The sequence below is a fragment of the Hippopotamus amphibius genome, chromosome 5 (genome assembly GCF_030028045.1).
Source record: "Hippopotamus amphibius kiboko isolate mHipAmp2 chromosome 5, mHipAmp2.hap2, whole genome shotgun sequence".
NCBI lineage: Eukaryota > Metazoa > Chordata > Mammalia > Artiodactyla > Hippopotamidae > Hippopotamus > Hippopotamus amphibius.
This window is the reverse complement of record NC_080190.1, coordinates 13,708,637-13,726,851: the sequence shown is the minus strand read 5'-3', so window position 1 is coordinate 13,726,851 and position 18,215 is coordinate 13,708,637. Positions and strand designations below refer to the sequence as shown.

The 18,215-nt window shown below is 35.4% G+C and overlaps 1 protein-coding gene across 2 annotated transcripts in view; it reads right to left on the bottom strand.

Moving 5' to 3' along the window:
- Positions 1-18,215, bottom strand: part of CACUL1 (CDK2 associated cullin domain 1) — a 77,761-nt gene that overhangs the window by 7,238 nt on the left and 52,308 nt on the right. Inside the window, exons 4-7 of one of the 2 annotated variants that reach the window (XM_057734992.1) lie at positions 13,784-13,879; positions 11,631-11,733; positions 9,431-9,520; positions 6,088-6,226 (exon numbers count right to left, since the gene is read on the bottom strand). In XM_057734992.1, the coding sequence (XP_057590975.1) occupies positions 6,088-6,226; positions 9,431-9,520; positions 11,631-11,733; positions 13,784-13,879 (428 nt within the window). The remainder of the gene's footprint in view (positions 1-6,087; positions 6,227-9,430; positions 9,521-11,630; positions 11,734-13,783; positions 13,880-18,215) is intronic. The other variant, XM_057734993.1, reaches the window with a different exon arrangement.

Genomic DNA, 18,215 nt, shown 5'->3' with positions numbered 1-18,215 from the left:
CATAAATAGCCTCTACAGATGGATTAAAATGCAGCCCAGTTAATCATTTCATGCTTTTGTGTAATCTTCCAGATTACCAACGTTTCCCACTTTCTTTCTCTGGTTATGCTGAAGACCAGGACAGAAACCTCTTGCTGGGCTGGGTGAGGAGTCTTAAGGACCAGCAGAAAGAGGACACACCAAATGGTCTCTGGAGGGTTTTTCCCTAGGCTGAGTATTTAGAGAAAAACTTGGCATGAACTACCTTTAGACAGCCTAAAGAGCTCTAAACAGATCTGCCCTAATGCCGCTTTTAAACACCTCTATTAACACAATATCCGGTCAAAGCCTGCTGAGGGTCTTATACTAGCATCATCACAGAAGTATTCGCCAAATATTCTGAAACACGTTAATGCAGATTAAAAAGGAAGATAGAGGGTGGAGCTTGTATCTGGAACTTCAACTTCTAGAGACTGCCTTCATTCCTACCTCCCCCCAAATTTTTTTAAAATGGAATGTGCAAAAATATAACAGGAGAAAAATACAGATGTGAAAACAACAGGAAGCACAAAGAATGTAAATGTGATGTAAGCGAGCGGCTGCTGAAGATATTATCTAATAATACCACAAGTCTAGAAAGCTATAAGCTGCCCTCAAAACCAGACCCTGCTACTAAATGAAAAAGCCCCAATCCTGGAGTGACCCTCTCAGCTAAAAGACCAACAATACCCCTAACAAGGTTCTATTTTGTTCCAGAAATCCATGTAACAATGGCTCAGCAAGAGCAGTTTACTTGCCTTTAAAAGCTACTTGGTACACACTTTGAAGAGGCCCATAGGCTGGTTTGAATGAGGATTTGCCATCTGAGGGCCTGCATGTTAGAAGTTCCCAAATGAGCTTATCTTTCATAATGTAATCTTTGACAACAACAGACACCAACCTGCCCTTCCCCCAATAAGCTATTCAATTATGCAGGTAACACACAAAAAGAAAATATTGCTCTTAGCTTGTATGTTACTTCTAGCTTTGAAATAAGTCCACACTGTATTTCCATGCACCTAAAGACGTTTCACATAAACTCCAGCTCAAATGAGAATCTGTTCATTAACTGCAAAAGAGGATACATTTGATAATATTCACATATTATTTCAAAACATTTCAAAGACTTTCTCTATTTCATCCACATTAAAGCTGTATGCTGCCTACTCCCTACATCACATAAATGGAACACAGCCTTACATAAAAAAGTTTGCAAAGCTGAACAGGAATCATGGGATTGGCTAGACACAAACCATAAAAAGCCTGCTCATATCAGGACAGCCAGTAACAGAATTTTTGTTAGATGGCTTAGACTACATTTTTGCATCAGTGGACACCATTTCTTCCAAAACAACCCTAGCCAAATAATGATTAAAGGCAGCTTCAAGCTTGGCAGAGCAGAATATGGAAGGTCCACACACAAGTGCTGGAAGAACAGGCAAACTTTCTTCAGCTGCTAAGTATATGGTGTGTGCACACCCTTTCTGACCAGCCTGAGCCAGCCCAGCAGTGGGGGAGAGTGAGTCCAGAATGTTAGCTAAAGCGGGGCCTACTCTGTGCAAAGCACCCATCACAATAAGTCATGAGGCAGCCTTTAATCTTCACAGTAAACGTATAATAATTTGTTAACAATTCTAGAAATGGCTCAATTCAGTTTGTAAAACAAAGCATTTTCATTTTATCATCTTTTGGAATACTAGCATTTAAATTTCATATGAAAGAATTCCACTAAAAGAAACAAAAATTCATATTTACACCAAAAATCCAAGGCATTTCCCTGAATATGACCAACTTGGCCTTGTTAGAACAGTGCCAGACTAGTCCCTCATGTTCAAAGGCCGCGTTACATGAGACTGTTTATGGAGTCAGTCCCTCATCTCATCCCAAGCAACTACACACCAAACAGTCCTGCACCCTGTTCTCTTATTCCTGTTCCAAAATTAGGATTAGGAAAACGTCTCTGGATATGTTTACATAGTTCCACACATTCCTCTGGAAGGTGAATTCAGAGCGTTCAGAGAAATCTACAAGAGCTATTTTCCTACACTGCTTCACAGAAGTCGGAGTTTTCAGAAGGCTGTTTATTTGTTAAAGGCATCAATAAGCCCATCTCTAAAATTAAAAGCAAAGATTCAAATAAAACAAGAAAAGAAGCATAAAAATGCAAAAACCAAGCATTATTCTAGATTAAGACAATGAAAAGGCCTTTTAGTCAACTCTTTTGGGATGACATGGAAGATGATAAAGTAACTTTAAAAAACAAAAAAGCATAAAAGACTTCAAAATCATGGTGAGCCTAGGAAAAAACATGAGGTATATTCAGTTTATTTTGCATTTATTTAAAAACATTTAAGTGAAAACTTGTAACTATAATTCAAAATACATAAGCCATAAAAAGAAGAAAAAACAGATAAAGTTACATAAAATAAAAAAACTTCTCCATGATTCAAATAAAACAAACAAACAAAACACCATTAGCAAAGTTAAAAGAAACTGAGAAAAATAACTGTCTTATCTTGGGCAAACAATCAATCTCTTCACCATAGAAAGAGCTCCTAGAAACCAAGAAAAAAAAGACTAACAATCAAATAGAAAAATGAGCAAAAAAAACCATAAATAGTTTATAGGAAAAGAAATACAAACATATGAAAATATGCTCAGCCTCACTCATAATAAGAGAAATGCAAACGAAACCAACTTTGAAGAATTATTTTTCACCTACCAGATTGGCAAAAATTCAAAGTGTAACAGCATACTCCATAGGTAAGGCCATAAAGAACAGGCACTTTTAAACTTTGCTAGTGGATATGCAAAATGGCATAATCCCCTACAGAGGGCAATTTGGAAATATTAATCAATATTACAAGTGCATTTACTCTTGACTCAGCAATCTAACTTAACGGAATTTGTTCTTCAAACACACTGACAACAGGTACAAAATTATGCATACAGCATTCTGTCTGTAACAGCCAAAGGCTGGAAACAATTCAAGTTGCCATCTACAGGGGACTGGCTGAATGAGTTATAGTACGGCTACACAATGCAATGTGTAAGAAAGGAATAAAAATAAGAATACATATTATGTTTGTTCATATCTGTAAATAAAATAAGCACTGGAGGGAATCATAAGAAACTACTAAAAATGGCTGCCTAAAGAATATACAATGGAAAAAAGAGAGCCTCGTCAATAGCTGGTGCTGGGAAAATTGGACAGCTACATGTAAAAGAATGAAATTAGAACACTTCCTAACACCATACACAAAAATAAACTCAAAATGGATTAAAGACCTACATGGAAGGCCAGACACTATAAAACTCCTAGAGGAAAACACAGGCAGAACACTCTATGACATACATCAAAGCAAGATCCTTTTTGACCCACCTCCTACAATCATGGAAATAAAATCGAGAAGAAACAAATGGGACCTCATGAAACTTAAAAGCTTTTGCACAACAAAAGAAACCATAAACAAGACAAGAAGGCAACCCTCAGAATGGGAAAAAATAGTTGCCTATGAAACAACGGACAAAGGATTAACCTCCAAAATATACAAGCAGCTCATGCAGCTTAATACCAAAAAAGCAAATAACCCAATCCACAAACGGGCAGAAGAACTAAATAGACATTTCTCCAAAGAAGACATGCAGATGGCCAACAAACACATGAGAAGATGCTCAACATCACTAATCATGAGAGAAATGCAAGTCAAAGCCACAATGAGGTATCACCTCACACCGGTCAGAGTGGCCATCATCAAAATATCTAGAAACAATAAATGTTGGAGAGGGTGTGGAGAAAAGGGAACCCTCCTGCACTGCTGGTGGGAATGTATGTTGGTACAGGCACTACGGAAAACAGTTTGGAGGTTCCTTAAAAAAATAAAAATAGAACTACCATATGACCCAGTAATCCCACTACTGGACATATACCCAGAGAAAACCATAATTCAAAAAGAAACATGTACCATAATGTTCATTGCAGCACTATTTACAATAGCCAGGACATGGAAGCAACCTAAATGCCCATCAACAGATGAATGGATAAAGAAGATGGGGCACATATATACAATGGAATATTAGCTATAAAAAGGAATGAAATGGAGCTATATGTAATGAGGTGGATAGACCTAGAGTCTGTCATACAGAGTGAAGTAAGCCAGAAAGAGTAAAACAAATACTGTATGCTAATTCATCTATATGGAATCTAAAAAAAAAAAAAAAAAAAATGGTACTGATGAACCCAGTGACAGGGCAAGAATAAGGATGCGGATGCAGAGAATGGACTGGAGGACACGGGGTTGAGGGGGCGGGGGGCGAAGGGGAAGCTGGGACGAAGTGAGAGAGTAGCATAGACATATATACACTACCAACTGTAAAAGAGATAGCTAGTGGGAAGTTGCTGTATAACAAGGGGAGATCAACTCGATGATGGGTAATGCCTTAGAGGGCCAGGACAGGGAGGGTGGGAAGGAGTCGCGGGAGGGAGGGGATATGGGGATATATGTGTAAATACAGCTGATTCACTTTGGTGTACCTCAAAAGCTGGTACAAGAGTGTAAAGCAATTATATTCCAATAAAGAGCTTAAAAAAAAAATGGTTGCCTAATGGCTGGAAGTGGACAAGGAGACAGATGGGAGTAAAACTTCTCAGTGTATACTTTTTATATCTTTTTCTTTAAACCCTATAAATATATATCAGCTCTTCAAAAATGAATGAGTAAAATTGCTACAGCATTAAATGGCTTCATTCAGTGTATGGAAATAATACCACTGTTAGAAATACTACAACTACTGTCAGGAAACACCTGACCACTGGACATCAGAGGGAAAAGTCAGCTGTTTACATGCAGAATCTCCCACTGGCCTTTCCTTCCCCTAGCTTGTCATAGGAAAGGCAGGGTTAGCAGGCCTGTCTACACAGCATCCCCCATGATGGCTGGCTGAGCTTTCCCAGTGTGAGCTGCCAGGGAGGGGGGAAAGGACCCGTGGATTACTCAGTGCCCCCTCTATCACATGAATAAAGATGCCACCAGGACAAAAAGGTAATAAATGCCAATCCGTGGGCCAACAAAGAACAAATTAGCTGCTTTCTTTCCTAGCCTGTGCTGAAATTAGAAACTCCGAAATAGTGATCTTGATCAAGGCTGGTGTTCTGACATTGGGTGGCCTCAGCCCATGAAAGAGAGTGCGGCCTCTGCCCTAGCCAGATAAGTGAGTCAATACCCAGCGCACTCTTTGTGGTCACAACTACCCCTCAGTGAGGAGTCCAGGTGTCTTCTTTCCCATAACTTTCTTCCTTTAATGCGAGGGATTCAAATACGAGAAGATACACATAAAAGTGCTAAGTAGAGGGCCAGGATTATGAAAATATAAAGTACTACTGCACCCTTCAGTGATTTGGTGACAGAATAGGGTGCTTTCCCAATAGGGAATCACAAAATTTTTACATAATTTTAGTTGAAAATATGCACTTTGAAAGATTTTCTGGGATAAAGCCATGATACTGAATCGCAAATTTTAGAAAAATCAGCAAAGTGTTTTATATCAAAATCAAGGAAGGCTAATTTTGTGGACACATATAAGTGATACCCTACTTTTTAAGAAGAAACAACTAGAATTTAGGGAAAAGCAGAAACATGAAAAACAGAATCTAAAGCCTCTTTACCAGTTTAGTCATAAAATCATTTGTTAGTTTAGCCATAAAATCGTTTGCTAGTTTAGTCATAAATATACATTAGAACTGATCATACAATTTCTACAAGGTTTTCCCAAATATTCAAAACTAGTATAAGAGGATCCAAGTTGGAAGAGTTCTTTGGAGTCTGCCCAGCCTAACTGCCCACCCAATGAGAAATCCCTTCTTCAAACTCCACTTAAGAGCAGCTCCTGTAAAATCAAAACCCAGCTTCAACACCTCCAGAGCTAGGGAGCTCACACCTCTCCCAGCAGTACCATCTTGACTCTTAGCAGCTGTCTCCCATTCTAAGCACCCTGGCCTCCCTCCCCTGCCAAGCCAAACTGGCCAAAGGAAATGGACATATTTTGTCACAAAAGGAAAAGAAAACTTGCCTCGTAAAACCATTCTGTATAAGTTCTCTTTGAAGTTTCTGATCTTGAGCAGCATATTCAGAAAGTTCAGACTCCACCGCACGAGGGAGAATGTTTGGAATAAATTTAGAAAATAGAGTCGGAGCCATCTGAACCCACTCTGTGAGGGAAGGAAAAGATTCATTAAGGAAATCATATAGACAAATTAAATAGAAAAGGGACATTTTCTTCTCAAAGAACAAGATTATATATTAAACCAAACTTAAAATGGGGAAAAAATTAGTGCAACCCTTCTGATAAAGAGGTTAAGTTTCCTCTCTAAATAGAATTTACACAAAGTGGCTATTTTCACATTTTACTGATTTAACAAAACTTAAAAATCCCTAGAGAATTTTTGAATGAACTTCACCAGAAATTCTAAATATGGAAGAAAACATGAATGAAATGACCAAAGAATTCTGAGTGGGAGGGGACTTAGAGGGAAGGGATTTGGTGGAAATACTTAGTCCTATAAAGCATTAATTACAACAACATACTGGCCTAAGAAGAGAACAGTATATGCAGTAATGAGCGGACATATAAAAGAAGTGTCACAATAATGTGAAGGCAGGTGGGAGACATACCTGATAACTACTTTTAAAATATAAATCTACTTTGACTCACAATAAATTATAGCAAATTAAAAATATATAACAGTGAAAGGAAAGAGAATTAAATGGTTATCAAATTATTAAGGAAAAGATAAAAAATCAAGAGATAATCTATAGAAAAATAAACTCATTCATCAAAATAAAAAGACAAAGTCTAAGGAAAATATCTACATCAGACATGACAAAGATAAATTACCATCTTTATTATAAATCATTTTGACAAATCAGATGCTTCCCCCTAGTCAGTGAACACTACATACAAACACTGCCCACCTTTACGCCACTGTGGATTCTTTTCACCTAGCCCTTTCAAATTTTCCCATTTGGAAAATATCCTGGCTGTATATATCAAAACCCATAAAATGTCAATGCTATATTTAATCCAGCATGCTCACTTTAAAAACTGTAATCTAGGTAAATAATTCTAAATCTGAAAAAACAAAAAAACAAAAAAACCCACATGTAATGCTATGCAATCCTGGATCACCGGCAAGTTAAAAAAAAATGCCCAACAAGAGAATAGCTAAATTAGAGATGGCAAACAAACAAAAAGCAACACAAACCAAAGTCACCAAGGCCAATCCACTCACCCTTTGAACAAACTCATGTCAGAATGTTCTCAATAGTTCAACATGGCTTTAGAAAGAGTCTCAGCTCAGTGCCCTGGGAAACCACTAACGCATCAGTCAGAGTTGGCAAGGAGTCAAACCAGTCTGACATTTTATGGAACTCCAGGCAATCATTAAAATGAAGGTGAAACAATGAAAAATGTGTGTATTAAATGAAGACAGGCAGGATGGGATGACAGGAACTATTCTTAGACTCAGCTTCTAAAGACTGGTGGGAACACATCTAAAATGATAATAGTTATCAGAATCTCCAAGGATTAAGGCCCAGGAATCTATAGTTTAACAAACTTTTTTGGATGATTCAGATGCATTCATTATATTGATGTAAAAATCAGCACTTCAGAACTACTACAATGAAAGAAAATTCCACATTTAAAATTCAACTTTCAAAATATTTTAATCTTAATCTGTCAGGTGAATAAAACTGCTTTAACAAACTAGGAATACAATGGGTACCGGCAAGACAAATAAGTGTCAAAATATGTTTAATAGTATCTCAGAAAATAATTATGGCAGCAAAAGGTGAGTCTGTGATAAAATCCACCTCTTCAAAAGGACACTTCTCAAACACAGAATTCTCCTCACAAGTAGTATGAATCCTATTACAAGAGCTCAAACCTGGCTAAAAATAGCATTTAGATAAACATGTATCTATATGTTTTTCTACCCTTAGTGACTAGTTTTATTCTGCAGTTTTGTTACTTATGATAAAAGCCAGAGCTGACAAAGCTGCCCACTTGGGAGGCAGAATTTAGAAATTTGTCATACTGTACTTGGATGTTTTCCAAAAGAAAAAGAAAAAAATCATTCATGACCTAGCACTAAAAGAAAAATTCATGAGCTACTTTCATCATATTTAGTAAAATGAAATCCAAAATTCTAAGAAACTAAAAAAAGAAATGTATCAGTTTATTGGACACATGTAATATTTTTGCTACTTTATATAATTACTTTATAGGAATAATTTGTTTAAAAATTATGAAGAATAGAGCAAGGACTGATTCAAATTTAAGTAATATTATATCTGAATACTCTAGAAGTGACTAACTATTGATATTTAAGTAGCCTGAGAAAGAAGGTACTTCTGGCATCACAGTCTACCCCTAATATCACAGTTTTTACTTGGTTTCCATTTCAGCAAGCTAAATTCTGATATATCTTTTAAATTAAGTAAGTAAACAAACAATCCAGACATCAATTAATTAAAATAAAATAATCATTGGACCCAACTGAATAATAGTAACAACAGTTAATATTAGCATGCTTATTACATTATTAGGTACTATGTTAAGCTCTTTAGATCACGTTTTATTTCATTCAGTCTTCAAATGACAAAAGAATTTCACAAAAAGATAATTACTGTCAAAAGAACATCCCTTAAGTTTCAGATTGAAAAACAATTTTCTACCCTGAACTTCTGCAATCTCTCTCCTATAGACGTTTTTTAATTGGCTAGACAACTTTATGATAAGTTTGAGGTTCAGGGTTACAAACAGAAAGATATATACAAAAGCATCTTGAGAGTCCTTTAAATTCACAATGTTTTTATTATGAGACAGATACATTAAGATAATTTACAAACCATGCCTTTTGATTACAGTGATCTTTGATTTTTGGTTCTGCTATTCTATCTGTCTCCTCAAACTATCCTTATGAAATGACTGTAACTATACCAACATTTCTAGATTCCCTGCAAGTTCTATACCAGGCCTAACAATATGGAGTTGTGAATGTGTATGCCTGCACATATGTGCACTATGGGGTAGAAGTGAAGGAGAACTTCATAACAAAAAAAAATACATTAATGCCAGACATAAGATTCAACTTCATCTAAAGTGTCTCCTACAAACTATTTCTTGTACTCCCCAAACTAGTTGGTTTTCACTAGTATAGAAAGATTTCCAAGTGAGGTCCTGAGTTTACATTTCACAACGATGAGCATCTACTCAATTTTTTTGCTGTAACAAATCCAAATACCATCAGGCCTCAGAAAATACAAAGAAACACTACCCTCTCACGGACAGAGCTGGAACTGCCATAAACAAATAAACAAGTCCAATCCCTAAAGAAATGATGAATGTTTACCTGGTCTGAGAGTGTACAGTCCTTTCACAATATTTGCCATAGTTGAAGGTGTGACCTGAAACGGTGTGGACTGGGCTTCTAAAAGTAAAGCTGAAATAAAGAGAAAATGGGTTATAAAAATGATGGAACACATTCTCGAGGTTTCACTTTCTATCACTGTTTCTCCGAAAAACTGAAGGGTAAACAAGGGCAAGAAAAAAACACCCCAAGAGGGCAAACCCAGTATTTATACGCTAAAGATTTTTTTTTAAATCCAATGCAGTAGAGCTCAATCTAACAAGTAAATATGTGCATGTCTGGTCAAACACTAACGGCAATGATTCAGTTGATGGAGGTTCTGAAAATAAGTGAAGCTTTCTAAAAGCAACAGCATTCATGGTTACTTAGTGAGTGAGCTATGAACTTCCCTTTAAGTTCATGATTCAAAAGATTTACATTTGGGGAATGAAATGTCCTCAAACTCCCTCAATCATTTCCCTTTCCCCCAAATCACCCATATATGAGGCTCTGGGAATTTTTCTGAAAGACACGTTATTAGCAACTTTAGTAACTGCAATCAGAGTCAGAAACTCACCCAAATACTACAACTGCAGGTATTTTTTTCTTACTAGAGGTAAAGTCAAGAGATCACACTGTTTCATCCTTCCCAAGTTTAGGACTCTGGTAACCATGTGACACTGACTAAACATGACTACAGTCAGTTTTCTTTTAGGTTATCTACAGCCACACAAAAATCTGAATAAGATTAATGTTTAAATGGATAGGAATACTTCCTCTAGGTAACATCATTAACATATACAAATGAATTCCATCATTTAGTGAATATGACAGATACTACTGACCCAAAACAGCTCATTTTTAATTCATCTCTCAAAGACCTGTAATTTAATAACCAAATACCCATGAAACTTGGCCTAATTTTAGTCTAAGCCAGGCTTGTAAAATTATATAAGTTGTTTTCTTCTATCCATGCTTTTTTAAAAATGGAAACACCATCTCTCTTGGCCAACAATGATTTCTGTAGGTTCAAACATGCAATGTGAGTTACATTTGAATTTATGTAATGAAGGCCAGAGGATAAACTGTTCACATTTATCCCTCTGATTTTATCATCAGTAGTTATAATTTTGAATGGCATAGATAAATTTTAAGGATAACAAATGTTAGGCATTGCAGAAAAATCACATTTTAAAATGCAATGTTTAAAAATTGAAATTCTAAACTTTAGGTTCTTAGAGTCTCTTCTACTCAAGGTTCTCTAATTTCAACATGTACCCTAAACCCAGGCTCTATGTCTTCCTCCTTTCTGACCAATCATTTGGCTTTCAATAAGTCTTGTTCCCACTAACTCTTCATGTGCAATCACACATTCATTATGTGGTCAAATATATACATTTGCAAACAACCTCCACATAACTATAACCATCTATGTCAAATTTGATAGCTATAAGGAAATGATAAATTCACAGATGAAATTATACATAAAATGTACGTAAATTAATTTGGGATGAATTAATTGAAAATAATCATATTCAGTAACAAAAAGTAAAGAAGGTGTAACATTTCACTAAAATTCGCTCCACTTAAAACTCTTTGTAAAAAAACAGTCTTTAAAAGCAAAATTTTCTAGTTGAACTCCCCTTTAAGGAAAAAGAAATGGGTATTTGAGGGAGCTGTAGCTTCAGAGAGGGAAGAAAATACTTACTGAGTATTTAACAGGTGCTACGTACTTTACATATATTTAATTCTCGTAAGCTTTATTTAATTCAGGATTTACTATGTCACAAGCTTAATTGTCATCTACCTTTTTTTATACAAATAAGGAAACTGAGAGGACACTATGCTACCATTTCAAAGATATTAACACTGCGCCCCTTCTATTACCAATAACAAAGTTAGGGGTGAACTCTTTAATAATATTTCCCCCAACGTCAGAGGAAAAAAAAGTCAGCAAGTTATCATGCCAGATATGAAGGCACTGTCCAATGACCTGGCTGCTCCCTCTCACCGGGTGACCTTCAAGTCACATTTTCAATTCCTCAATGTCTCTTTCTATAGAATTGGGCTTCAACACTTCTTGCTATATGATTCAGAAGACATCAATATTGGGGTTTAGATGCCAATGCTCTTTGATTCAAAAAACAACAACAAAACAAACCATTGCTAGCGTTGTCTTATCCCTGTAAGTTGAATTACTCACGCATTAGGCTGTAAATGTGCTTTTCTGCAACATGTTCCGTAAACAGCTTTATAAGGTCATCTTTTAAATCTCTGTTAAGCTTGGTTTCGATGTAAAACTTATTCTGAAAAAGAAAATAAATTACTTTTCAGTGCATCAATTAGGGGGAAATGATCAGTCTAACGAACTGAAGCACTAAAAAATAAATTATTTTAGGAAACAATTCATAAAGGCATCAATTAAAACATAAAAACCCAACATCAGAAAACAGAAGCCCTGCCAATATTAGTTACAGTCTTCCTAACATGGGGTTAAAAGCACATAAAGATAAAATGCTGTAAATCATAAAAAAGAACAGGGGAAGATACCCAACATTAACCTGACAGGGACGTAATGGACTGCATTGTATGACAGGCACTTATATGCCCTTTTAAATGACTACATCATCATCTAAAGGCAACACCAGGAAATACTAGTGAAAGGTACCCCATTTATCAATGATCTAGGCTGAAAGCAGGCAGTGGGCACACACTGGTTGATTCCCCTATATTCCACTTCCATGATTAGTCTCAGTCACTCTGCTTATGGCATTCCTTAGGGATGAATGGTCTTTGGTTCAAAGGTAGACAAGTGACCTAAGGTAGCTCAATCAGACTAAGGGGAATCTAGGCTTCAGTGAAAAGTATCTTACAGTCATCTTACAACCATGAGGAGAATAAGATGAAACAGATGTGTAAAGCAAAGAGACAAAAAAGAACCTGAGACTTCTTTTGGTAATACTGTTGAACCACAGATTCATCCAACTCTGGAAACTACCTTATTTCTGGAGTTTTATTACAAGAGATAATATTGATACTTTTCTTAATTTACTTAAATCACTTTGAATCAGATTTTGTTTCTTGCAGTCAAAAATATACTAATCAGAATGACTGGCAAGTCAAAAAGATTGAATTTGTTCCTGTTTAAATGTTAATGCATAGGAGAGGAAAACACAAAGAGGAATGTTAACAAGTTGCTCACCGATTCTCTCATTTCTTAACATTTCTTTCCTCTCTCTAAAAAATTATAAAACTAGGATGTACATAATTACAAAATAAAACCATGCAAAGGGGTATGCAATAAAAAGAAGTCTCCCCAAACAGACCTTCCGTCCCATTCCCAAAGGTCCCATTCTACACTGCAAAACTTTTTGTATATTCTTTCTAAAATGTTCTTGCATCTTTTGGATAATGCTTTCCCCCCCTAAAATAAAGAAGAAAACATTTGCTAATGAAGAAATACCTCATATAACACACACTGCTTTATCAACTGACATTATACCTTGAAAAGATTTCTCTCTAAAATAACATACAGACACGTCATTATTTTTAACTGCATATTTTTCTACTATCAATATCCTCCATAAATTAAATAGTAGTCTCCCACTGATAACAGAGTCCTCTCAATCTTGTTTTTTTTTCAGTAAAGCGTATCTTATGGAGAATAAATCATTTTGAAGCCTGACATTATACACATCGTTATCTCTATGTTACAGAACGTAGGATCAACCCTAAACAACCCATTCCCTAAACTAATCAACAAAGAGAAAGTGGGATAATGGTTTCTAAGGGCTCTTCTGTTCAATACGAACACTAACATTAAGATCCTATAACTTTATATATTTAAAAGGCCAGTGGGAGGGGGGTGGTACTTCAACAAAGTCAACAGACTACAAATTATAGTCATGGCACAACTGTCCAAACGAAAGAGATTATCAGAATGAAAGCAAATTTTATTACTCTACTTTTCATGTAGTGAATTACTTGGCATTTATTATACATCATGTTTTTAGGTACATGTCTTAACTCTCTACTTTCTGAAGGTAAAAGTCTTTTTTTATGTATCTTTATTTTCCAAGCACAGTATCTTCCATATGGCAGAAATAAAATAAGTGCTAATTGGGTGACTGCTGATTATTCATGCCTATTTCAGCAATGGTATTTATGAAATTTTAAACCATTAAAAGGCTAAGTCTTCTCTGTCAACACTATCAACACTGCTGAAATAGATTAATTTCCATTTCTAACATAATACACAGTAAAAGAAAAACAAAATATGCTTAACTTTCTGCACCTATCTGCACTTAGACCAATAAACCGAGGTACTTTGGAAAAGGGGAAACAGCCCTAACTTACCATATATATGAAAAGAGGCACAATGCTCTGCAATGCTCCCATATACTGTCCAAGAGCTATATTAAATCTTTCAATATAGAGATCTGGAGGGCTGGCCTGTGAGGAAGAACATAAATGTGATCATTCCGGGAAACCAGGTATACAGATCCACCACTACAGTCTACAATGCAAACAGGCTTAGAACTCAACCCACATTCATACTGAAATTCACAACAAAGAAAAAGAGGAGGCTTACTTCCTGAAGTTTAGTTAAGACTTCTATCTCTATTCCAATACCTGCTATGCAAAACTGAGGTTTGATTTCATTGCCTTTAAAATTTGTGTAACCATACCATGTTAGTTAAAAGGCTTGCTTTGTTAAACAAGTAAAAAGGTGAATTCACAATTAAGATTAATGACATGATTTTTTAAATTATCACTAAACTATAGGCATTTACTATGGGAACCGAACTATAATATAGGGCTTGGAATGGGGGGGGAAATTCTAGGAAGTGGTATAGGCTTAATATACTATGAGAATGGCTTTGAAATTTTATAATTATCTTAGGCACAGTAATATTCTGAGTTCTATTCTAACTTAGTTGTAAATCACTCCTGTAGCTAACCAATTATAAACCTTATTGACTAGAAAGTAGGACTCAAATGGTCCATATACATCTGCAGCTCTAGAGAGCAATTAAATAAATATAATACATGACTGACATTTAACTATTGTCACCAAATATCATGTCATAAAGCCATCAAAAGAGAACACTTCCAATTTTACTATGTGTTGTGGAGTGTGTGTGTATGTGTGTGTCCCCACACAAACTCATAAGCTGAAGTCCTAAAAGTGCAGCTATATTTAGAGTAAGGACCTAATTAAGGCTAAATGAGGTCATAAGAGTAGAGCCCTGATCCTATAGGATTAGTGTCCTTATAAGAAGAGACACCAAGGAGCTCATTCTCTTCCCCCCTCAAAGCATACTCAGAGGAAAGGCCATGTGAGCACACTGCAAGAGGATGGCTGTCTACAAGCCAGGAAGCGAGCTCACATCAGGAAGCGAGCTCTCATCAGGAAGCGAATCAGCTGGCACCTTACTCTTGGACTTCCTAGCCTCCAGAATGCTGAGAAATAAATTTCCATTGTGTAAACCACTCAGTCTGTAGTATTTTGTTATGGCAGCCCAAGACAGTTTGTGTTTTACAGAAATGTATCCATGTACTATTTCATTTTATTCTCTAAAGCTAAATTAATTAGGTACCATTTTAATATTTAAGAAACACAAATGGGCGAGGATTTGCCTAAAATTATAACGTTAGAAGATGACAGATCCAGGTTTTCCAGCTATGAATTCATTCCTAGGCCAGGGAGTTGGGAGAATAGGCATGGCACAAAACATCACACAAACAAAACTGATTCTACACAAGGTCTAACTAAACTGATCCCACAAAAGGGCTAACTCGTGATAGTCTCGTAATCTGACAACCATATCATATACAGAAAGTCTGGCTTTCAAACAAGGATATAAAGAAACATCACATTGAAGGACTCCTAAATATTAAGTTTAAACACTGAAATTATAAAACCATTTCATCAGCTAAGCTGTTTAGAAATATCCAAATAGTCCAATAATATTTTAAAATAAAATTTAATTCATTTATTTCAGTTCTACTTAGAAGCTTAGAGTACGTGTAGTGAAGGGGTCCTTACTTCTAATTCCTTTTCCATTTCTGAGTTCTTACGTACAGGTTTGGTGCACACTAGGTGCTTTTTTTTTTAACATTTATTTTTCTTAGTCCTCCTACTGCAATAAATTGAACACTATTTCCATTTAACACCTGTGGCAACTAGGGCTCAGAAATATTTAAGTCACTTGACTACAGTCCTACAGCTAATAAGCCCAAGAATTGACTCAAACCTTGTTCAAACTCAGTCCTTCCATCTATTCACAATTAATTTTTAGCACCCTGAAACTTTTAGAAAAAAGTTCAAACTTCCAATTTAGGGCACAATCCACCTCTCTGCTTTCACATCCTGCTCCTTTTCCCATGTATCCCAGCAGAGCCATCACATAGAACTACTAACAGTTCCCAAACAACATCCATGTGCTGCTTAGGCCTCCCTGATTGTATCTTCTATCTGGCATCTTTTATCATCACCCTCTAACCAGACTCATCCTGGCTAACTTCTGCTATACATCCTTCAAGATCTGTTTCATTTCCTCAAAACTATCTGAGATATATGGCCCTTCAACAGGGCACCACTGCACTTATTCACTTCTCCACTGGGTGGTCTCCCTCACTAAACTTTCAGCCCCTAGAGGGCAAGATCTGTGTCTTATCTTTATAACTCTCGTGTAGACCACTGAACCTGAACATAATAGGTATAGACAAATGCTTTTTTTTTCTGCATTTAGGACAGTTTTGCTTAAATCTAAACTTGTTTAAATCTAAATCTAATCTAGCCTTGCTTAAATCTAAATTGCTATTTTACCATTTAACAAGGTTATATGACAATTCATTTAGCCCTCTGAGTTTCAATTTCCATACATATAAAAAATAAGAAAAATATTAATTGTGCTACTTCCAAGATGTGCTGAGAATCAAAGAAAATGTGTGCTTTGAAAAATGTCAACTATTACACATGCACATGCAAGCAGTAAGAGTAAACTCCTTTCTGAATTAACTACCTATTTGTCTAATGCTTCAGAAAAACCTATTAATATTATTAAAGGCATTCTTTGTTAACTAAAAAAACTGGGGAAAATGGTTCCACGTTATGGGCAAACTTTTCACTATAACTAATGAACAGAATCACATGTAATATCTTTCTCTAAACTGCTTCAAAGAACTCTGGAAATGATATTTCAATATTCAAAGAAAAAAATTTTATAAATTTTACATAAAAAAAGAAAATCTGAAGTTTTTTTGCATTAAAATGATTTTCTTTTCACAAAAGGACACTTTATCCAAAAGTTAAAAGTATGAACATTGATCAAAAGCCACACTTAACAGCAGACAGAATAATAAAACTGAATTCCTTATTCTTTTCAAGAATTCCCAAAGCCTCAAAGGTTATGAGTATTAAAAAGTATTTTTTGTACTGAATCAAATGTCAGAACATTTACTTAGCTTTGTTACTTCCACATCTCATGCAGCACTTATTCAAAACCTCTTAAATGACAGACTACAAATTATAAGTCTTCTAAAATAAATCCAATCTCTTTACTAGAAACCTAGAAATACCTGTTAGTAAAAAACTAATCAAATTGTTCCTCCTTAAAACTTAAGTTCAACATACTTTGGTCTCCATTGGGGAAATTGCTACCAATTTGATTTACACAATTTCACCATGAATGTATTTGGATTGGACATTAAATGAAATTTTTCATCCCTAAAATAGGCAAGCTTCATTTTCTTCTCAAATAAAATAAGAAAAAGCAAGTCACCAGAAAAACAACCATCTCTCCAAACCTGCTCCAACTTTTCATAAGAGACTTAGATTTCCTGAAATTTTGTAATAAAACTGGTAGGAATGCTTTAATTTCTTCTTTTTTTTTTAATGAGTAATGCATTCATCTGGTTTAAAATTCAAATTAGTTCAAAAGGGTTTAGAGTAAAGAATTTACCTTTCATTCCTTCCTCATTGAACACACCAAACAACACCGAATTCCTTTATAAACTTCTAGAAGAATTTTACATATATACAAGAAAATAAGAATCCCATTTATATTCTTTTTCACACAAATGCTAACTTACAATCATACTGATCTGCACTTTTACTAACACTGTATCTTGGCGACTGTTTTATTCTAGTGGTTCTCAAATATTTTAACATCCCCGACCAGGGATCGAACCCGTGTCCCCTGCATTGGAAGGCAGATTCTTAACCAATGGACCACAAGGGAAGCCCCTGAATGGGTCTTTTACACATATGTTTTATAGCATTACAAACTGGTCATCTGAAAAATACTGACTCACTGAGTTATGTAGATCTAAACACTGACACATTTCACTATACATCAAAAAAAAATTAATACCACCTATTTCATCAGAAAAGTCTTTTTAAGTATTGGGATGTTATCAAGGTCATTGTGGTAGATACAGGTTTTCCAAAATTCTAATTTTCACTTCAGAGCTCGAATTTTATCATTGGCAACAAATGCCTTCAGTTGTTTTCTTGAAATGACACACTTCTTTCATTTTTCAGAAAATGTCTATTAAACACCAGTCTAAATAATCATAGTTTGTCATTCTTTCAAATAAAAATAGTGTTTTATAGGGGAAAACAGCTAGTTTATCTCAAAACTCATATAACCACCCAAGTGCTATTTTTCAAAACAATTATGGTTACTTTAGTATACAACTTCCCATTTCTTCACAAAGAATATTTTTCTAAGTATACTCAAATTCACAATTTAATCAAATTAATAGTTTCACTGCTTCATCT